The sequence below is a fragment of the Neopelma chrysocephalum genome, unplaced genomic scaffold, assembly GCF_003984885.1.
Source record: "Neopelma chrysocephalum unplaced genomic scaffold, ASM398488v2 Primary Assembly neopelma1_68, whole genome shotgun sequence".
In the NCBI taxonomy this organism is placed as follows: Eukaryota; Metazoa; Chordata; class Aves; order Passeriformes; family Pipridae; genus Neopelma; species Neopelma chrysocephalum.
The window spans coordinates 4,105,674-4,126,517 of NW_020897727.1; the positions used below are offsets into that span (position 1 = coordinate 4,105,674).

Here is a 20,844-nt window from a genome sequence, read left to right on the forward strand (position 1 = left end):
TGCTCTTGCATTTCTACTTGGCACACCAGTGGGATAAATTACAGATTGTCCTGAATGTTAGTGAGTTGCTGCCAACTTCACTATTTGTTTTACTGATGGGGAAATACTGTAATGGTAATGTGTAAATAGGGCTTTTTTTCTTCTGTGTGTTGCAACAGCTTGCTTCAGATGCCTTGTGCTGGTAATTTCATATTTATTATAAAGTTCCTTGCTTACAATTTCATTTGTAAGCAATAACTAAAAGCAACACTGGCTGCAGTGGCTACATTTTAACACTGGATGGCACCAATCACCTCAGGAATTGCCTCGCTAAATGTTAGATTACATTCTTATTATGTGAACCTTGTAGGATAATTTGATGGGAACGCAAAATGTAAATCTCTGAACAAAAAGAAACCAAACAAAAACACACACCAAAAAAACCCCAAAACAAAAACAAACAAACAAAACCCCCAAAACCAAACCAAACAAAAAACAAACAAACAAAAAGCCAAAACAATGGGGGGGGGGGAAGAAAAAGGAAAGTAACTTCAAGGAAGCATCTTGCTGGAATATGACACTCCCTATCAAAACCCTGTGCTGTGTAGAATGAGTATGTGTGTGTAAATGCAGTGTATGTTCACAGATGTAAATTTTTCTATTTTACTATGCCACAGGCAAATACTTTATTTGACTCAAAGATGTAACACTTCAAATTCAGATAGGAAAATATAGATAGCAATACCTGAACATAAGCATTTAGTGTGATTTTCTGATGTGCTAAGAGCTGCAAACTCTCATTTAGTTAAACAGTTCTAATCAGGGATACAAGTGCCTTTATAAAAATGATATTTTGTATTTTTGTGTTAATCCTTTGCTGGTGTAACATGCAAGTAGATGAAAACAAAACAGGTACATTTAAATATGCGACGATAAAATATTTGTCTTCCCTTCAGAGGCTATATTTAAAAAACAGCTACTACAATCTAACTTCACAGGGATGCTAAAGAGGTGGACAAAACAAGTGGGAATCCAGTAGACTGGAGGGAACTAGGAAGATATTTACCTGTCTGAGAGGAGATGAAAGGAGCTGAGACATTTACTCCTTTGTACAACAGCTGGTCTGTATCGTCAATCCCAGGCACTCAAAAGTCTACAGCAGCCCCAGAGATATTTTTTAAGAACTAATGTTATTCTTTCACATCTCGTTTTACGAGTTTTTGGGGGAAGAAGTTGTGACTTTTTTTTTTTAATTAAAATGTGTCCTCTTTGTTTTCCAAGCTATCAGAAGTAACGATTTGGGGCTGGGGGCTACGCTGCTGTCCCCTGCCACCAAGAAGGGATTAAACTTGCCCTTGTTTTTAAATGAAATCCAAGAAGACAATCCCAGAACTGGGCCAAGAGGATGTTCAAAGCAAGGCCCCGGGTTGCGCAGACTGACACGGGGAGGTTCCTGTGTCGCTCCGTGAGGGCTGTGCCGAGCGATGAGGGCTGGAGGGACCCGCCCGCCTCCGGCCGGGGCACCGGAGATAGGGGTGGGGGGAGCCGGGAGGCGGCGGGGTGATGCCGCATCTGGAACGCTGAGTCCAGTTCTGGGCTCCACAGCACCAGACATGGAGCTCCTGGGGCGAGCCTGGTGAGGACTACGAAAATGTTTAGGGGACTGGAGCATCTCTCTGACGAGAAAAGGCTGAGGCAGGTGAGACTGTTCAGCCTCGATAAGAGGCGACTGAGAGGGGACCTCATCAGTGCGTATCAATATCTAAACGTGGAGTGCCAAGAAGGAGCCAGGGTCTGCTCGATGAGGCAGAAATTGATGCACAGCAAGTTCCACCCGAACGCGAGGAAGAACTTCTTTATTGTGCAGTGACCGTGCACTGGAACAGATTGCAAGGAGAGATGTGAAGCCTCCCGCACTGGAGACATTCCAAGCATTCTGGACACAACCCCGAGCCAAGTGCTCTGGGATGACCCTGCTCGAGCAGGGAGGCGGGACCAGGTGACCGCTGTGGCCTCTCCCGGCCTGACCCACCCTGGGACTCTGAGGCGAAGGGCGGGAGGCCCCGCCCACGCTGCGGCACGCGGAGGGCGGGGCCAGGAGCGGTCGGGGCGGGGTCTGGAGCCGCCGTGGGCGGGGCCATGCCCGGCTGTGGGCGGAAAGATCTCGCTGAGTGGCGGGCCCGTGCCCGGCCGTGGGCGGGGGGATCCCGCTGGGGGGGTGGGCCCATGTCAGGCCGTGTGCGGGCGATCCCGAAGGGGGCGGGGCCATGTCTCCACCGCCCTTGCTAAAAATGGCGGCGCCGGCGGGGGCGGTCCCCGCGCGGCCCCGGCGCGGGGCGATGACGCACAGGCCGGAGCGGAGGGCGCGGTGATTCCCGGTGTTGTTGTTCCCGGTGTTGTTGTTCCCGGTGTTGTGGTTCCCGGCGTCGTTGTTTTTTCCCGGCGCGATGGCATCGCGAGCGGCCCCGCGCTGATGGCGGCGCACCGGGCACCGCGCGGCCCCGCGCCCGCGCCCAGGCTGGACGAGTTCACGGTGCCCGCCGAGAAGAGCCGGCTCCTGGAGCGCAGCCGGGGCCGCATCGAGGGCTTGTTCGAGGTGCAGCTGGCGGTGCTGGGCGCGCAGGGGGACTGGCGGCCCGCGCTGTCGCCGCCCGCCGCCGCCAGGATCTGGGTGCAGCTGGCGGGCGAAGGGAAGGCCGTGAGCAGCGCCAAGGTACGGGCCGGGCCGGGCCGGGCTGGCGGGGAATGGGGGGCGGGAGGGACCCTGGGGCCAGGCCGGGCCCGCGGGGCGGAGGAGAAAGCGTGGGGGAAAAACCGGGAGCCCCAGAAGGAAATGCTGGCATGGCAGGTGGGGGTGTGCCCGGTGCCAGGGAGTCTCCGGCCGTGTTGACACAAGCGTAGGGAGCAAAGCGAAACAATCTGTCTGGGAGGGGCAGAGTCCACTGCTGTGAGGCGCTCCTGCCCGCGGCTGGGGACGGGTCACACCGGGGAGAACGGGCCGGGCTTTGTTGGAAAGCGAAACTTGGAATGTCTCGCTCTCCTTCTTCCTCCCCTCCAAAGTCAAGGAATCCCTCGGAGTTGTTTGGGCGTTGCCATGTTTTGCCTTACAAAGTTCACCTATTCTGTGGCGTTTCTCTCATTAGCGAAGCTTTCAGTAACAGGGTAATGGAGCTGATATTTTCTTAGTTGATAGTGGTCAGAGCCCGCCCACTTCCCCAGGCTATGTGCTGGAGCAGATGGCTCTCCTTGATCGAACACTTAAAGAGTTAAGAGTTTGTCTCAACAGTAAACGCGGTCTGTTTGTCTCAGACCGGGACAGCGGTTGCTGTGAAGTATCTTCAGCGTTCAATGTCTTGTACAATGAACCTTTGGGGGGAGTTTCTCAGCAGTAATGCTGAAATTAGTATTACTCATAGCGAACCTGTCAAGTAGAGCTGTTTGAGTCATGTGATGAGAACTTGGTGTGAGCGCTGGGTGGGCTGAAGGTACCTTTCAAAACCAAAATCTCGGTATGTGGATGTTTGTCCGTCTGTTTGTTTAAATACAGTTAGACGTTATGGGGATCCTGAGCACGTATTTTGGGACTTAATTCACAGACTTGGCAGTCTGCTTTCAAAAACTCGATCCCTTAACTGTGCAATGTATAAGACTTGTCAGGAAAATACTATAAATATTGAATATTTGACTGACATTTACACTAAACCGATTTGCATGGGCTCAAACTTCAGAAACTGTTACAGGTAGCTGTTCTTCTCCAGGCATCTGCAGTACAACTTCCTTTTATTTTCAGGAAATTAAAGCCTGAAATAAATAGCACAAGACTTCAGTATTCTAATTGCAGCTTTTCCTAATAACATACAAAATGTTTTCTATATCTGATACTTTAAAGGTTATGAGAAACTTGACTTCACTTGCATGTAGAACAGTTTTCAGATGCTGTCTGGAGGAATTACTGGCTAGAAAGTAGTCAACTGCATATCTTTATTGTCTCCCTTTAAAGGATTTGGTGATAGCAATTTGTGGTTTAATTCATCAGTCACATGCAATGCCTTCATCCTTCATTGCTGCTTAATAAAAAAAAGTTCCCAGATTTTGATATCCTTTTTACCAATTCTGTTGTTGTCCTGTTGCTCTGCAAAAGCAGTCATCTGATGACTAATACACGGAAAGTAATCCTGTGGCTTTGCTGCAGAAGCAGTTTGCGTTCATGTGCCTTGATACCTGTGTGATGATGTAACTCAAACTCAAGGAAGTGGTGTTATGTTATTCATTACCTTGTATTGGCTTTGAGTTCCATTTAAAATAAGTTTAATTTTTGAGAGTAAAGGTAGATACTAAAATGTGGTGCACTTGGGAGTCTGTGAATACAATGACTGCAGTTTAGAAAGTGGTTTCACTGCATTACAGAATTTTAAGCACAGAAAAAGACAGTTTGGGGAAAAATAATGCTACCTGAAATAATAAATAATATACAGTATTGACAGAGTTTTGAACTCTTAACACATTTAAAACAAGGTAGTATAGTGAATTTAATTGCAGTAACTTTTAGGTGGCAGAAATAGCACTGGGATTTTTAATTTTTTTATCTTTGCAAAACCTCAACTTCAGGAACACAGAACTGTCTGGAGCCTGGAGTTCTCAGTCCTTTATCAGTAACAAAAATATAGGATAGCTACTGTTGGGATAAGCCTTCGGAAGTGTTCCTTAGAAACTGGTTTTAGAAGTTCAGATTTAGGTAGAATTCTCCAGTGGCAGGCATTTGTTCACAAAGTATATGTTCTCTTTGACCAAAGAATGGGGATGGGAAAATAAGTCTCTTTTGACTTGTCTTTTAAACTGTTTGAGCTACAACTTAAGTACCCTGTTACTATCAGTTTCAAGTAAATTTATTTATAAACAATAGGATATAAAAGGAAGGCTTCAATGAGGTCTATTTAAAGATCATTTCAGATAACTGTATTTTGTTTCTGTTACCTAGTTTACTGACAGTATTTACTTTCTCCCATTTCTTATGCTAAATTTCCTTTATTTTCTAATGTACTTGTCCATTACTGACCTAATAAAAACTAGGTGAATATGTTGACTTTTCATAACTGAATATATTGGCTTTTCACAACTATTCACTCTCCTCTCTTTCTCCTTTTAGGAGTATATCAAGGGACTGTGTGAACCTGAGCTAGAAGAGAAGGAGTACTACCCAAAGGACATGCACTGCATCTTTGTTGGTGCTCAGAGCCTGTTTCTCAACAGTCTTATTCAGGATACCTGTGCTGATGTATCAGTGCTGGAGATGGGATTGCTCGTTATTAAGGGGGGTGCAGAAGCTGTTGTTATGGCTCAAAGTCACGTTCAGCAGTTTGTGAAGCTTTTTGAGAATAATGAAAGCTTGCTAAATGACAATGAATCTGAGATTAAAAAGCAATTCAGGCAATTTGTGGAAGCGCATGCAGATAAGTATACAATGGATTTACTGATTTTGCCTAGTGCACTAAAAAGAGAACTCCTGGCTCTCACCCAAACTGACTTCTGTGAAGTGGAGAGCAATATCATAGACCTTACAGGTTCTGAAAGCCCAGCAGGGCCTGTACAGCACAGTGCTTCCAAAGTAGTTGCTACAAACAGAGATGGAAGGGCAGGCGGTGAGGAAGCAAGAAACAATGCTGGCACACCTGTAACTGAGCTTACAAAGCAAATGGACACTGTGTTTTCTGATGCTCCTGAAACAAGTTTTGTTCCCATAAAAGAATCTCTGCCAGAGGCAGTGGCATATAAAGAAAGGCAGTCATGTAAAAGAAGATCTTCTGATGAGGAGGAAAGGCTCTCTAAAAAGCAGTTCTCTTTGGAAAAGGATCAGCAAGTGAAATCTTCTTCACACCGTAGTCGTTCAGACAGTGATGTAGTTATTGATCTGCTTTCAGATAGGTGTACTCAATCAGATGATTCTACTTATTGCCTTAAAGAAGGTGATGATATCAGTGAGGAAATGGAATATAAGATTCTTGTGAACTTTTTCAGAACAATGGGGTATTCGCAAGATATTGTAGAAAAAGTTATTGGTATCCTAGGACAATCTGTGGAACCATTAATATTGCTGGAAGAAATTGAAAAGGAAAATTTGAAATTTCAAAAAGAATGTGAACAGTCATCTCAAAAGCCTAGAACTGTCAATCCTCCTTTAGAAAATAATGCAAGTAATTCACAAAAGGTAGAAAACAAATGTATTTCTAGGAGAAGTCCACTTAAAACCAGTCATATTTCAAAGGAGACAAAAAATGAATATCACAAAGTAAGAGATGTACCAGACATGCAAATTGATGCAGAAGATAAAATGCATGCAGTGGTATGTAAACCTGCTTCCCCTTCCAGCAGAAATTCAGCTATATGCTCTAAAGAGAGAGACGTTTACTGCCCTGGGAAGAGTCACAGTTCAAGGTCAAACCATATGGAAACTGATGGCAAGGTAACTTTCAGCACCGTACAAACTGGAGCTCTAAAAGACATTGACTTTGTAGCCAGGGGGAGCTCAGATGTGCAGCGTGTCCCAACTAAGAGTAAAACTGCAGTTCAGCAAAAATCTGCAGGGCTCTCAACTGTCCAGAACAGTCATCCTGTTTCTGAAGACAGACTGGGACACTGCAGCTCTGCCCAAGCAAAATCTGTCTATCAACACCTTTCCCAAACCTCAAATTGTGAAAATTCAGTCCCAGACCACTTCTTATCTTCACAAATACATCCTTCAAATCCTGAAAGAGAGGCAATGGGACCACACAGACATCATTCTGATCCTTCAGTTACTGGAGTTCAAAGGTTTTTGGACTCTCTGAAGAAGCCATACAGACTGGAGTTGAAAAATGAACCTGGGAAACCATATTTAAAACACATAATTATTGATGGAAGCAACGTTGCAATTTCGTGAGTATTGTTATTTTCAGTTATCTCTTTACTAACAGGTCAGTGAACTTTCAAATGATGTGGGGGCTAAGAGGTTGCAGTGCCAAGTGTGAAGTTTTTGCTGGCTATGTTTTTGGTGAGCAACAGTCCTGTACACTGCAGGGTTTTTCAGCTACTAATAATGGTAAATCTTCGTAATAAAAAATTGAGATTGAGAGTAGCCATCTTCATTGAAGATCATCCTTATAACTTGGTCTCACCACGTTAAGAGCCCAGAGATAGTCCCTCATGACTGGCAGCAATTAAGCTTCTCTGGTCAGTCACTGGAGGATTAAGGGTTTCTGTCATTTTATAGCCTTGCTAAATTTAAAGGGAATGCCTAATGTTATCCATTACTCTTGACACTGCTTTAGTTCAAGTACAGTGTTTTGCTACAGTGAATAGTTTTTAAAGTAAACATTTCCTAGTTGTTCAGACTGTTATTTCGAAATGGTGATGCAAAAGTGCAAGTTGCAACTGAGTCATAAACTACCTTGAACTTTTAAAAATACGTATTAGTGGAAGAAAGATGCAAATTATGGGGGTCATGTGGGAAATAACAAATGTACCGCATCCTCTTGGTCTTTTTTTTTTTTTTTAATATGAAGATACTTTTTTCATCTGTGTATTACATGATCATTTCATGGGGTTTTGTGTCTGTTTTTTTTAACAACTATATACATCTGAAACCAATTAATTAAAAGATGGTGAATAAACATCTGCTTATTTCTGACTGTGAGACTACTGTAGGCAGTGGTGCCCTAACTTTTTTTGATTGAGCACCCCATGAATAGAGAAATCTTTGAGTATGCATCCCAATATATGTATATGTACCAACTATATGTGTGCATTACTGGAGTTCTGGTATTTCCTTCATCCATCAAGTGGATTGCCTTGCACACCAGCTGGGGTGCACACACCCCATGTTAAAGTAGGGCAGAATACCTGGATGCTGTTGACATATAGTCCCTAAAAAGAGGTTATATAACACCTGCTGCTCAACCAAGTGAAAACTTCTTATTAAACATAAGGGACAAAGCTGCCTCAAAGTAGCAGAACCGTTGAGATATTTAAATGTCCTAGTAAATCAATGCATGGGGGCCTGTTGGTTTTATTAGGTAGGTATTCTGCAGCTTCCTTCTGGCTAAATAAAGCCTCATTATTTTCTTGCATCTTAGAAAGTGAAGAATTGTTTGCAATTTTGCTTTGAATTTTTTTCAATTTTACTTCTCAGTACCTTGAAATTACTGACAACTGCTTCTCTGCCTATGCTGGTTTGGGGTTCTTTTGACCCCTGAGTACCATGGGGTTTTGGTTTGGGTTGGGTTTTTTATGGAGGTGGGTATTAATGCATTACCTGCATGCTTAAACTAATGCTGTATGGGTTTCTGATTCAGTGCTTGCCTCATGTCCTAAGTCTGGAAAACTACAAGAAGCTGTAGAATTTTTTCTTTTGACATGCACAGGACATTGCTGTGTTGTTAGCTGTACTTTCAGTGTGCTTGTGGAATGAAAAAAAGCCCAGAGTTTACCCTAGCTGCTAAAAATTACCTCCTTTTGCATGCTGAAAACAGGTCTTTGGAAGAAGACTGGAATATCCAGGTAGTTGTCGAATAATTATAAATTAAATTTTATTAAAATGTGGAAGAAACTCAGAATGAAAGAATAACTGGATGGAATTATATCTTGCTAGAACAGTTTGTAAATGATATGTATTTGGGGTGGTGCATCCCCTGCCCTGCTCCCCCTCGTTCTTGGGTCTGTTCTGCAGTCACAAAAGCTCTTGATAAGCCTTGACCAAACTGCCTGAGCAGTGAAGTGTCCCCTGACCCTGTCAGTTGGGCCATGAGGCACTCCCTGATCCTACCAGGAGCTCTTCCATGGTAGAGGTGGGAACAATCAGAAACATCAGCTGCCCGGCCAAGGTGGGAAACAAAGGATAAGCAATTGTCCTTGGAAGCCTTGGTAAACCATTTACCTGATTTGTGGCACGTTGTTACTGCAGTTTGGGAGGAAAGCCCAGTGGTTACCGAGTTGGGTTGTGGCCAGGATGCAAACTCACTGATGACCAAAGTCAGTCATCTTGTGGCCCTATAAAGAGCTGTGCTGAGTGAGGCCCTTTGAGCTCTCCCTGTGAGTTGGACACAGCTCAGAGATCACAAATCCTCAAGTTTGTGATACTCAGAGGACTGACACTGACAGTGGGGCTCCCACACACCTCTCCACACTTCCTGGTGCAACCCTTGCCTGCTGGAAAATGCAAAGGGATTTGATGTGAGCTGAACCTGAGGTGAATTTTTCATAGGTATTTTTTGCACAGAGAAGTAGGGGTACACATTACTTTACCTGTGTGCATGTGAGTTGGTTATGGTATGAATGTTACCATCTCAAATCTCTGGTTAGGTCGCTGTTATGACTAGTGAACTCTTGTGGAATCCCTTTGTAAATGTTCAAGTACTCAATGTTTAAGTACTGCTAAACCCTTTTGCACCCTTATCTTCGCATTCCCAGCTTTGGTGTAAATCATTCCAAATTGCTTCTAATTTGATCTTCGTTTGTATGCTTTAATTTGTGTAGTAAGTAATGAACTTACTTTTCACAAGTTCACAAGAGTGAACATTAGCACCAAATTCCGTAGAGTTGTATTTTGACAAATTCACATTAAACCCTGCTTTTGCCAATACTTTGATGGAGTTTCTTTAGCAGCCAGACTACTCATGTGTAACAGTACTTTAGTTACAAAACCAAAGGGAAAACATTGCATGTCCCAGAAGGCAACATGCTGTTTGCTACTTTGTGCTGCTTATGATAATTGCATTCCTTTATTTGACTGTGCTTGACATCAAGAATGACTAATTTTATTAGGGCAAGTGTGGCATAGTATTTTTTTTCCTCTGGAAACTCTGTAAGTCAGATCTTTTGCCTTTTATGTTTCAGATGTAGCTTACTCATTTTTCTGCCTTTCTACATAAAGAATTCCTCTCCAAATTCGGAGAACCTTAATAGATGTAAATTTTGATAAATTGATTTTAAAAGGAATTTACAAACTTGGAAAAGGATAAATGAATGCTACTAAAGGCTGAGTTTCACTGTAAAATAGTTCCGTGGAAATCTTTTAAAGACCATTTTTTGGGAAGATGTCATGATAGGATAAACTAGGGTTTAAAGATAAGATTCCATTCAAAACTAACAGGGCTTACTATTAGGTTTATAATATGCAAGAGAGAGGTTTCAAATACACAGACCACTCACTCACTTATTGTTCCAAAAACTTCCCGGTGACTTAACATCTAACTCAAAACATAGACTGGGCACTATTTTGCAAGAAATGATTTGTCTGCTCATGCCTTCAGTGCTCAATCAGTGTGTCTTTTCTAGCAAAGCATATCTTTGTTTTGTCTAAGTGTGGCCTCTAATCTATGAAAATGTACAGGGAAAAGTTTCTGAATGAAAACTGGATTTAGCCTTTATGTAAAGTGCTCATAGTGTTTGGTAGGAATTTACTGTGAAGGTGTTTTTGGTTTTATCTTCTGTGCTTTATTTTAAGAATCTCTTCTATTATTCCACAGAAACTCAGTTCCCAGAGTCTCATTAGACAGTTAATTGCTAAAGGAGGCATTTGTGCCGTGTATAAATAGGCATAAAGGATCAGTGAGAATTCCAATTGGAAGGGATTTTGCAAGGTCATCAACTCAAATCCTTGTATGCCTCATATTAGGCAGTTGCTGATTTTCTGGAAAGTCACTTAAGTGAGTTGCAAAAACAGATAATGAGCATTTTATATTTTTAAATGGAGGAAAAAGATTAACACAAAAATTAAGTGTTTTGAAAATTTTTCTTCAAAGAAATTTCATTGTTTTGCTTCAGAACAATAGCTCAGACTGTGGAAAGGAAGGGAGAAGAGACCTTAATATCTTGAATTGTCAGAGAACTTCCCAGATGTAATCCTTGGTCAACCTTTGGTAAACCAAAGGCCTTCTGTTTTGTAGCAGGACTGTATTTGGAACTACCACAATATTGGATAATATATATAAAATAATATATATACACGCATAGTCAGTAGATGTCAGAAACTATCGCTATTGGCCTCTTTTTTAAAGTTAAACCCATTTCTGATTACCCCAATATTGTTGTGCCCAAGAAACTAAAAGGAGACTGATCTATAAAGTTGCCAAGTGATGTATCTGTTCCCTTGCTGAGGATCTCTTTCCATTTATAAGGTTCCTCATCTATGACATCCATCTGCCTTTTCTTTTGCTGAGGCTGTTTGTGTAACTTTCTGCTTCACTTTGCAAGGCTTTGTTCCATTTTCTTTGTATTCAGAGTAGTAAAACCTTTGCGAATTTAATCTCCCTTGTCTCTCTTTCACCCCCAGTCATGGTCTAAGGAAATTCTTCTCCTGTCGGGGAATTGCAATAGCTGTTGACTACTTTTGGAAGCGTGGCCACAGAAATATAACTGTGTTCGTTCCACAGTGGAGAACGAGACGTGACCCTTTCATTACAGGTGAGGGAAATTTCCTAATGTTTCTTAATTAAAACAGATTGTAACTATTTCTTGGGATACTTCTGTGAAGAATGAATGGAGAAGGAATACTTCATAAAATGTTAAGCACGAGCAGTCTGGCTGCTCAGCATGTGTGACTGGGTTTCCATATGCAGTGTGAGACACTGAAATGCTGTTTAGGGAAACTGGGGTGCCAGAAGTGGAGGCCTTTTTGCTTGGTTTTTGTTTGCTCTTTAATTTCTAGTTTTGACCTCTTCCTCCTCATTTTTATAGTATTAGCAGTTCTTCTGTTATCAGTGTAATTTCTATAGATAATTTGGTACAAAAATAGCCCATCTTCTCTGCTAATTATATGTCAGACTAATTGTCAAATCATGTTTTAACAGAGCAGGATTTCTTAACACAGCTCCAGGATGTTGGAATATTGTCTTTAACCCCTGCAAGAATGGTTTTAGGAGCAAGAATTGCTGCTCACGACGACAGGTACAGAATATACATAGTTTTAAAATCTTTTTAAACATCTGACTAATGGTTGTAAAAGCTTAATGCTTTGTGAGTCGTTCTGTTAGCTAGTTCTGCAACCTCTCTAGACAGAGCTATGATCCAACTTAAGACTGAGCTCTACATCTCTTACATTGTTTTGCTGTTGTAAGAAACACTCCTGTGTATTCAGAAAGTCATGGGAAATGGCAATTTAAAAAAAAAAAGTCCATTTCAAATGTCATCGTTTGTATTGAGGAGGAAATTGATCTTCCATTAGTGGTTTTATGCTTTCCTGATCAGCAGTCAGGATGATAGACTGATCATCAGTCTATCCCTAAATTGCCTTTTATGTTGGGGCATAAATCAGCGACTGGTCAGGTACAATTTAGCTCCATTTTTTTCTTGATGCCATGGTGGCATAAAGACATTGCTGTGTATTTGGAACAGTGTATTTGGAACAGTAAATTTCCAAGTTAATTTGAATGCCAGAAATCAGCTTCAAAATGTGGGGCTCATCTTTCAGTGAACAAAACAGTAGAGCTTTAGGAGTTTGTGTTGTGGGAGTTTCCTGGTGCTTCCTTTTGCCAGATTTTCCCAGTCTTGAGACACAGCTAAAAGCACATGCTGCTTCAGTTATTTGGGTTTTCTTTTTTCCACAACCAGTTTTCCTAATTCTCCATGGATGCACAGCTTGCAGCTTTGAAATTGTGTTCTGCAGATCACTTCAGTTTGCTGGATTTTGGTTTCTTCCTTCCTACTAATAACCATTCCTACTTTATTTTTCTGACTACAAAATTGTCAAGTTCTTGTGTCATGGGCATGTCTATTTTTGTTAGATTGCACAATCCAGTACCTGATTTCGAAACTCTGATATGCAAAAGTATATAGAGTGTACTTAATTTATCTTTCTTGCTAAAATATAGCGACTCTGATTTCTTAACTATTAACCTTGTAGCAAAAAAAAAAAAAAGTGCCAGGCAGCCAAGTTGGAGTTGTTTACACAGTAATGTTTTGTGTACACCCAGCCTTTCAAATAAAATGCTATAGGTGCAGTATTTACAGTTGAGATTACTGTGGAAATAAGTGTTGTGATAACATATTTGCACTTTTGTCACAAGTGTACACTTTCCTTAAAAGGACACCATCTATTATCTAGTTGCTAAAATAGTTTCAAATGTCAAAAAGCTTGTTTTCAGAGAGGTTAAAATGAAAGCAGATATGGGGTTTTTTAATCAGTAGTTACTTTTTTGTCATAATTTATTTAACAGCAAGGTTGTTAACAAGTGTTGACAGAACAAACAAGTAACATGCATAGTACTGTCTCGCAGAACATAGATATTAACGCTAAGCAAAAAATGACATGGCAATGAGTTTGTGTTGGAATGTGTAACAAATATTGTACTGTTCCATAAAGCAAGACATTTACCTCTTCAAATATTTAGATCATGAGGCTTGGGGGGTTTTGCTTGTGTGGTTTGTTTTACGGGAAGGAAACCTCCCATAAAGACTCTGCTGCACTAAATAAATGCGTGCTACTCAAAACATTGGTTAAGGTGGGTCAAAACAGAGTCATTTCCTGGTAATCAAAGTGCTTGTTTTCATGCAAACAGATTGCTTTTGGATGATGAAGTGTTTAGTTTTCTAGATCTTTGGATTGTTTTCAGCAAAGCAATCTTAATGATCTTTGAAATGATTTTTACAGGTTTTTATTACACCTTGCTGATAAGACTGGGGGTATTATTGTGACTAATGATAACTTCAGAGAATTTGTGACAGAATCATTTGCCTGGAGAGAAATTATTCAAAAAAGGTAATCACTGAATTTTTATGAAGTCTTAAAAGGCTGTCTGTCTTTCCAGTTGTAGGCACTCTGCCTTCATGTTGGTTTTTTTTTTATTTTATTTTTAATTAATCTGTCAGGGAATTCTGCTAGATCTGGAGGAAGTACTATCTGTGTTTCACTATGTTGATTCATGGCCTTATAATCACGTGTTGAGTAGTCTAATGTCCCTATTATTCATATATTTTCTAATGTATGTCTTAATTGCTCACATAAATAGGAATTTGGTGTAACAGCACAGCTCTAGCACCTTTGAAGCTCAGTGTTAGATCCTGTTAGAGCACACGCTTTGTAGTCCACTTTAACAGCCTTTCTTGTGTAAAAGTTCATTTTTTTCAAGAAGACACAGTAGCTGATGCACACACAATATCACTGCTGAGGTTTCAGAATCAATCACTTTTTACTCAAGTACAACAGATTAGTAGCTAAACAAAATGAACACTTGCAGCATATCCATGTAGCCATTTCCCTGAAAATGTTGAGTGTCCCTTGGACTGAGTTCACTTAGCTATCAAATATCCCTGTTGTTGGGTTTGGGTGGGTTTTGGTTTTTTCCCTTTCAGTTGAATCAGATCAGTTTACTGTTAAGGTATAATAATCTGTCACTGAAATTTCCCACTGACATCTTCTGAGGGTACATCTGCTACAGTGACCAGGTCTAATGAAATAAGTAATTACAAATTGCCCTGGCTTTTCACAGTATAGCTGGGAGAACATGGGAGTTGATATTGCTAATCATGTAGGTATTTGCACTGTTTCTTGAGTGAATTCTGCCCAAGTCAGGTTCTGTTCTACAGAACTGTAGCAAGAATAGTTGGCACGTCATCTCGAGTCTGTGGTTTTTTAAGAGCTTGTGTTAACATCTGCTCTTAGTTTTACTTCTGGGGAAATTCCGCTGCACCAAATTCTCTCCCTACAGACAAATTTTAGTTTAACTGGTTTTTCTTCAATTTCCCCCTATCCCAAAATGATTCCAGAAGAAATAGCTTCATGTCTTAACTGTAAACAGCTAATGCTATAGTTGCTAGTTTTGTGGCTTTCTGGTAACATGGGCATTTTAGCTACATGACTGAAGATCCTTATGAGGAAGGGGAGTTAGAACAACCAGAAAGTCTTCTTTAATCTCCTAGAAAAGTCTATCCTGACTTGCTACAAAAATTTGCAGTCATAAAACAGTTGCTGTCAAAAAAAAAAGGGGGGGAAAAAAAAAGAGAAGCTCTGTGTTCTGCAGTGTAATGGGAAGAGTTTTCAGTTCCCATTGGATTATTTTGACAGTGAATGCTGGTTGTATCTCAAGTGGGTTTACTAATTAAACTTCAGTGACTCATGATGTGGTGTATAGCACCTACTCTAAGTTTGTCCTGTGCTACAAAGGTGAAGGACAAGGGTGTAGTCCCTTGTTATTTAATAATATTGAAAGAACTCTCTTGCAGGTTGCTCCAGTACACTTTTGCTGGTGACATATTTATGGTTCCTGATGATCCTTTGGGAAGAAATGGACCCAGATTAGATGACTTCCTTCGAAGTGAAGGCTGTTCTAGGTATAAGCACTGTTTTCAGTTTTGATTTCACATTTGAAATAAACTGTTTACCTGGTTCACTCAAACACTGTAAAAGCATGGTAAAATGAAGCATGAGCCCTGTATAATATATAGTAGCTTAACCAAAAACATATTTTTCCTGTTCAGAAACTGGTGGTGACATTTGTGTCTAATCAAGATGTCTCTCAGAACTAAGATAAGTAAGACAAGAATTTCCTTTGATATTTGATTGTGGTGGCTTTCAAAGGTGTGTTAGCAGCACACTGAGGTGCCAGTGGTTTGGGTATGTGGTAGTCAGACATCCTGCTAATGGCACTGATGTTATCTCAAACACCTTGGTGGTCACTTAGTTACAGTGGGACAGTAGGTGCTACAAACACTCTGCACTCAGTTTTTTTGGCACTGGAGAGGTATCTCACCTGGTGATTGAGGGTACAGTATTGCTGTTAACTTCTGAGGCATTTATTATTATTTTTTTTTAAATGCTTTTATATTTCAGTAATAATTATAAATATTAATGAACACATATTGTTCCTGTAAGATTAACATACATTTTTAAATGTGCATATATTCAAAGTATGAAATTGTTTTTGCATTAACTACCAAGACTTGAAGATTAGTTTGCTCTTTTGCACAATAATCTGCTCTTCTTTCACCAGCTTATGAATTATAAATGCTAATAATTCTGAGGAGTATTGAGAGAGCTTTTAAAAACAAGCGAGGTAATTAAAAATTGTCAATAGAAAAGGCCAATTCTTAAGCTATACTTAATACATGAATACATAGAATGAGAAAGAATCTCATCTATTAGAAACATTTGAGGAAAGTGAAACATACATACCAAAAGGTCACAAGCTGATATGAAAATAAGCATGCTGACATTAAAAAAGCAAGTTCAGTTCTAGAACTCCAGTAGGAAATGCAAAGAAAATATTTAAGCTCTATCACAAAACCGTTATGAGATGTTATTTGGACTGTTTTACCTGCCTGTGTCTGAGGAAAAATAAAATTGAAACTGTGTTCTGAGAGGTGAGTGTGATCACTGCAGGATTGCAGAGAAGCTTCTTTGTGAAGGCCTGTTAAGAGCTTGGTTTCTTATTTGTAAACTTGGAACTGGAACTGGCTTTGGGGTTTATTTGGTTTCTGTTGGGGTTGTTTGGCATGGAGCAGGGGCACAGATGAGACAGAAAAGCTGCCAGTGTAAAGAGTTACTTTTGTTCTTTCCCTGAGACTTTTCTATGTGAGTTAAATGATGCAGAAAGCATAAATGGCACCAGGAATAAGATCAGAAACTAGAAGAATCTTGAGCAATTAGAGAGCCTTTCCACATGAGTAATGGGAGGTGTCATAACCCAAATGCTTTTAAAATAGAGCTCTGTAATTTACATACTCTTTCCCTTGGTAGGAAACTAGACCGTAACATGAGTTCCAGTTCACATTTCTATGTTATCTGGTGGCATCTGAAGTAGACTGGGCCTTAAATTTTGTAGTGCTGGCAGTTTGTAGAGTAGCAATAACTTTTCGAAGTCTGAAATGAAATCTCACTAAGGTACAATGTTCAAATCCTGACATTGCTAAAAATACTTCTTTGCCCCATCAAGGATATTATACAAGGGAAACAAGGCCTTAATCTATATGTAAGCACAGCTCACAGTCAAGAGCAAAAATAGGTGAGGAATAGTCTCATGGAGCATCTGGAAACCCCTCTAGTCTGTCAGTATTTTCAAATGTTCTGAATCAGTGCATATGTGTTTAGTGTATCTTTTTATCCGTACCTGCATAAAATAAGCTTTGACTGTTGCTGTATCCTGTCAAATAAAGTACTCACAGGACATTGAGGTGATATCAATGTTCTTAGTTGTGCCAGATTCGAACTGAGAACTGCTAAACCTGCTGTTTTGTTTCACTTTGAAAGAATGCTTGTCATTTGATTCCAGTCAGGAACTAGCTGAGCAGCAGCGAAGTGTAAGTTAGACACATTTCTCTCTTGTACAGAGGCTACAGCCACCATCTCCTTTAGCTTAATTTAATAAAAAATTTTATTTTGTTCCACAGGGATTTTTGGTCAGCACAAAAAACTTTTCAGAGCAGTGGACAATATTCTTCTGAGACACCTTTCTTCATCCCCAAGGCACCCAGCAGCAGTCGACAGCCTGAAGGCAGAGCACACGACGGCCATTCATCACCGTGGCTTCCCCTGGAAGAAAACGTACAGGCTCATCCACCACAGAGATCTGCCTCAGAAACAGTCCAGCTCAGAGAAGCCCTGATGAAAATCTTTCCTGATTATGATCAAAGACAGAAGATTGATCAGATACTGTCGGCTCATCCATTCATGAGAGATCTTAATGCACTGTCAGCCATGGTGCTTGACTGAATGTTGTACAAAGCTTTTCTATCACAGCTGATCTGACTAACGAACATCAGTGTGAAGAAAAATGTTGCTCTGTTATGCTACCTTGTGAATATTCAAAACCTAATTTTATTTGTATAAACAAAGATATTTTTGTGTATGTTCTGTTGCTAATAGACTCCAGGTTTTAGTAAATTAAAAACTGCTGCTACTACAGATTTGTAGTAATATTTTCTATGAAAAAAAAAAACCAAATCTTCTCTTTCATTTGAATTGCTTATTAAAGCAGTAGCAGTACTTACTTTTAAATGGGTTGTTAGTACTTTTTTTAAAATCCTTTTCCGAGAAGGGAACAGTGCTATCCGTTCAGAGAGCCCTGTGTGTGGGAGCAGCGGGCTCGGTGCGCTGCCCTAGCGCTGCCACCAGGTGGCATCAGTGGGACTGTGAGGCTGCCCGGGAATGCCGCTCCCACCTTTGGAAGTGCTCGGGATGCACTAAGGAAAGATTGAATGCCGAGCAGGAGGAATCAGTAAGGGTGTTATGGGCAAAACTGTACATTACATGAATGACTTAAGGATACTGAGCAGCCTTTTGAAATTTTGGGCAGCTAAGAAGCTTCGTATGTGCGGGTAAATCTTAGTGCCTGCAGCGTGAAATCCAAGAAAATCCATTTGCCTGCTCCTTCAAGCTGAGAAATACTATGCTGGAGTAATTAGAAGAGAAAATATAAATTCACAGCTCTCATCAGTAGAAGATATTTTGAATGCTTTAAAAGATCTGGGATACCTACATTGGCTGTTGAGTTGGAAATTCTCTTGACCATCAGTACTCTTTCCGAGTAGTTTTAGTATCTTTAACAATTGCACTGATACTCATTTGTCTTTGCCCTGCCTGTTCTAAACCTGAATGTTGTGATGTTAACAGAAAGTGATGCTGTTTATATAGAAATGACATGTTTATGCAGAGTTCATACGCTGCAGTTAGTAGTCAGCTCCACCCCTTTAAATCTCTTCTGGGATCTGTCCCAAAAGTAATGTGGAAAAAAAGGAACACAGTTTATGAAAGCTGACCAACAGGACTGCTTTCAAGAGCGGAGCAAAGTGAAGATTACTGTGTGTCTGTGTCTTTGTACAGACTGTTACACCTTCCTTTTAACCAGTTTCTGATGCTAAGTGTTCATATTAGTAAAATCAAATTGGACCATAAAGAAAATGTGGGCTACAAGAGCCCGTGTTAAACTTCTGATGTACTGAGCCTTACCCTGATGCAGTAGTGGTCTTTCACGTGTCTTGTGAAGTTAGAAAGAGAAGGTAAAGTCTTGCTCTCCCCTTAACAGAAGCAACCTGAAAGAGAATTGCAGCAACAAAAAAAGGAACAGTTATTACACCATCTCAAAAATACAAGTGAAGATGAAGAAAGGTTTTTAATATGTTTCTGCATCCAAATAGACACATCTTAATTAATTTTCATTCTGTATAAATGAATAGGGAATTCATTATTCAGGTGGGCAGAGCCATTCTGACCAGCATGTTTGCCAAGAAGCACTTCTTACCTACTGTTATGCAATCACCAAGTTTCACCTTGCACTGCCTGTGTGCGTGTCTGAACGTGCTCCTTGAAGAACTTGTCTTTTGCTTATGTACGTCCTGCTTGCATATGTGTTCAATTTTTAGGTGTTGGTGGGGAGATACACGTATATTGTAATCTTTATTTCATAGAATATGCTGAGTTGGAAGGGACCCATCTGGATCGTAGAGTCCAACTCCTGGCCTTGCACAGGACACTCCAAGAATCCCACCCCGTGCCTGAGATTGTTGTCCAAACACCTCTTGAACTCAGGCTGGTGCTGTGACCACTTCCCTGGGGAGCCTGTTCCAGTGCCCAACCACCCTCTGGGGGAAGAGCCTGTTCCTGGTATCCAATCTAAATCTCCCCTGACTCAGCTTCAGGCCATTCCCTCGGGTCCTGTCACTGGTCATGAGAGTGAAGAGATCAGTACTTTTTCTTCTTTCTCTATTTCTTTGTGTAGAGTTTGTTTCTGAAGCATTTGCTTTGTGCTGTTCAACCTTTGTTTGCTGAAACAACCCAACTAGAAGCAGTGTTTTGAGTGGAAAATAACAGGAACCTTCCCTTCTGCATGAGTGATGTGTCATTTCCCTCTCCCTCCCTTTAAAGGGGTAAAGTCCTGAGACTTTGTTCTGATTCCTGGTGTGAGGCTGAGTAAAGATTTCCGTGACAAATACAACAGTTTTCTGTTGAAAGGAGCTTTTTCTCTTAAGTTTTAAGAGAATGTAACGTAAATAATTTAATTCCAGTTGTAAACAAGCAAAGCTCCAACGAGTCCCAGTAGTCAGTGCCAGTGCTGCTGTTTTTCCTTTCTGTTTCAGTGCCATATTAGGAGAGCTTGTGTTTTGGAAGAGCATTTCTGAACTGCCTTTTGCAACAGCAGAGAAAGTGCCTGTTAAAGTTCCATGACAAACAGTGACTCATACAGTGTCTTTCTAATACTGGCAGAGTTTCCTTCTGTTTTGCAAGCTTGCAGGCTCTATTTGATATGAATGCCTTTCTTGCTAGAATTTTGTGTAGCTGCAACCAGTGCTATTTTTAGATCTGGGCCTGATTTATGTCCCGGATGGCTCTGTTTTATTGGGAAGCTTGTAGCTCTGCTATAACTCATGTACAGGGCCTCTTATTTTCATAAATACAGTTTTGAATAATAATGACTTTGCAGATTCAAACCTAATCTGCTGTGAGAAGTAAAGCTATCGTAGGGTATTCTGGTATTTGGAGTCTGGTTATATAAGTAGGTGTGTCTGATGTGTTCAGTTTCTCATTTTTATCACAGAATAGAAACTCAAGTGCCTTAAAACAGCGCAACTCACCGTGTTCAAAGTACTCTTAGTGCCCCTGACAGCTACTGTGTGTGCTCAATTTTGTACATATACGTTGGTATTTAACTGCATGACGTGGAAATACTGCAGAGCTCAAGTAGATGGGATAGACAATTGATGAATTTTAAAAAACAGATGGATTTTAGATTTGTACATTTTTCACCTGTGTGTGCGTGCATTCATGTTTAGAATGGGGTTCCATTGTACCACTGAAACTCTGCAGCTGTGTATGACAAACCAAGTCTTGCTGTCTGCCTTATGGATAGCTAAATTCTGTCAGATTGCATTATATAATTTTAAATGGCACGTTCAAATGAAGCA

General features: G+C 40.8%; 1 protein-coding gene across 2 annotated transcripts; it reads left to right on the forward strand.

Moving 5' to 3' along the window:
• The first annotated feature begins 1,615 nt into the window (after positions 1-1,615).
• N4BP1 (NEDD4 binding protein 1) lies at positions 1,616-17,941 on the forward strand. Of its 2 annotated transcripts, none has more exons than XM_027685061.1 (7): positions 1,616-1,678; positions 5,126-6,891; positions 11,285-11,415; positions 11,802-11,898; positions 13,601-13,708; positions 15,172-15,279; positions 17,335-17,941. In XM_027685061.1, exons 1-7 carry the CDS (start codon positions 1,631-1,633, stop codon positions 17,654-17,656), a joined length of 2,580 nt encoding a protein of 859 aa, XP_027540862.1. In that variant the 5' UTR covers positions 1,616-1,630; the 3' UTR covers positions 17,657-17,941. The 2 variants fall into 2 exon arrangements, with proteins under 2 accessions (XP_027540862.1, XP_027540861.1); XM_027685060.1 differs by lacking the exon at positions 1,616-1,678 and adding an exon at positions 2,291-2,692.
• The last annotated feature ends 2,903 nt before the right edge of the window (positions 17,942-20,844 follow it).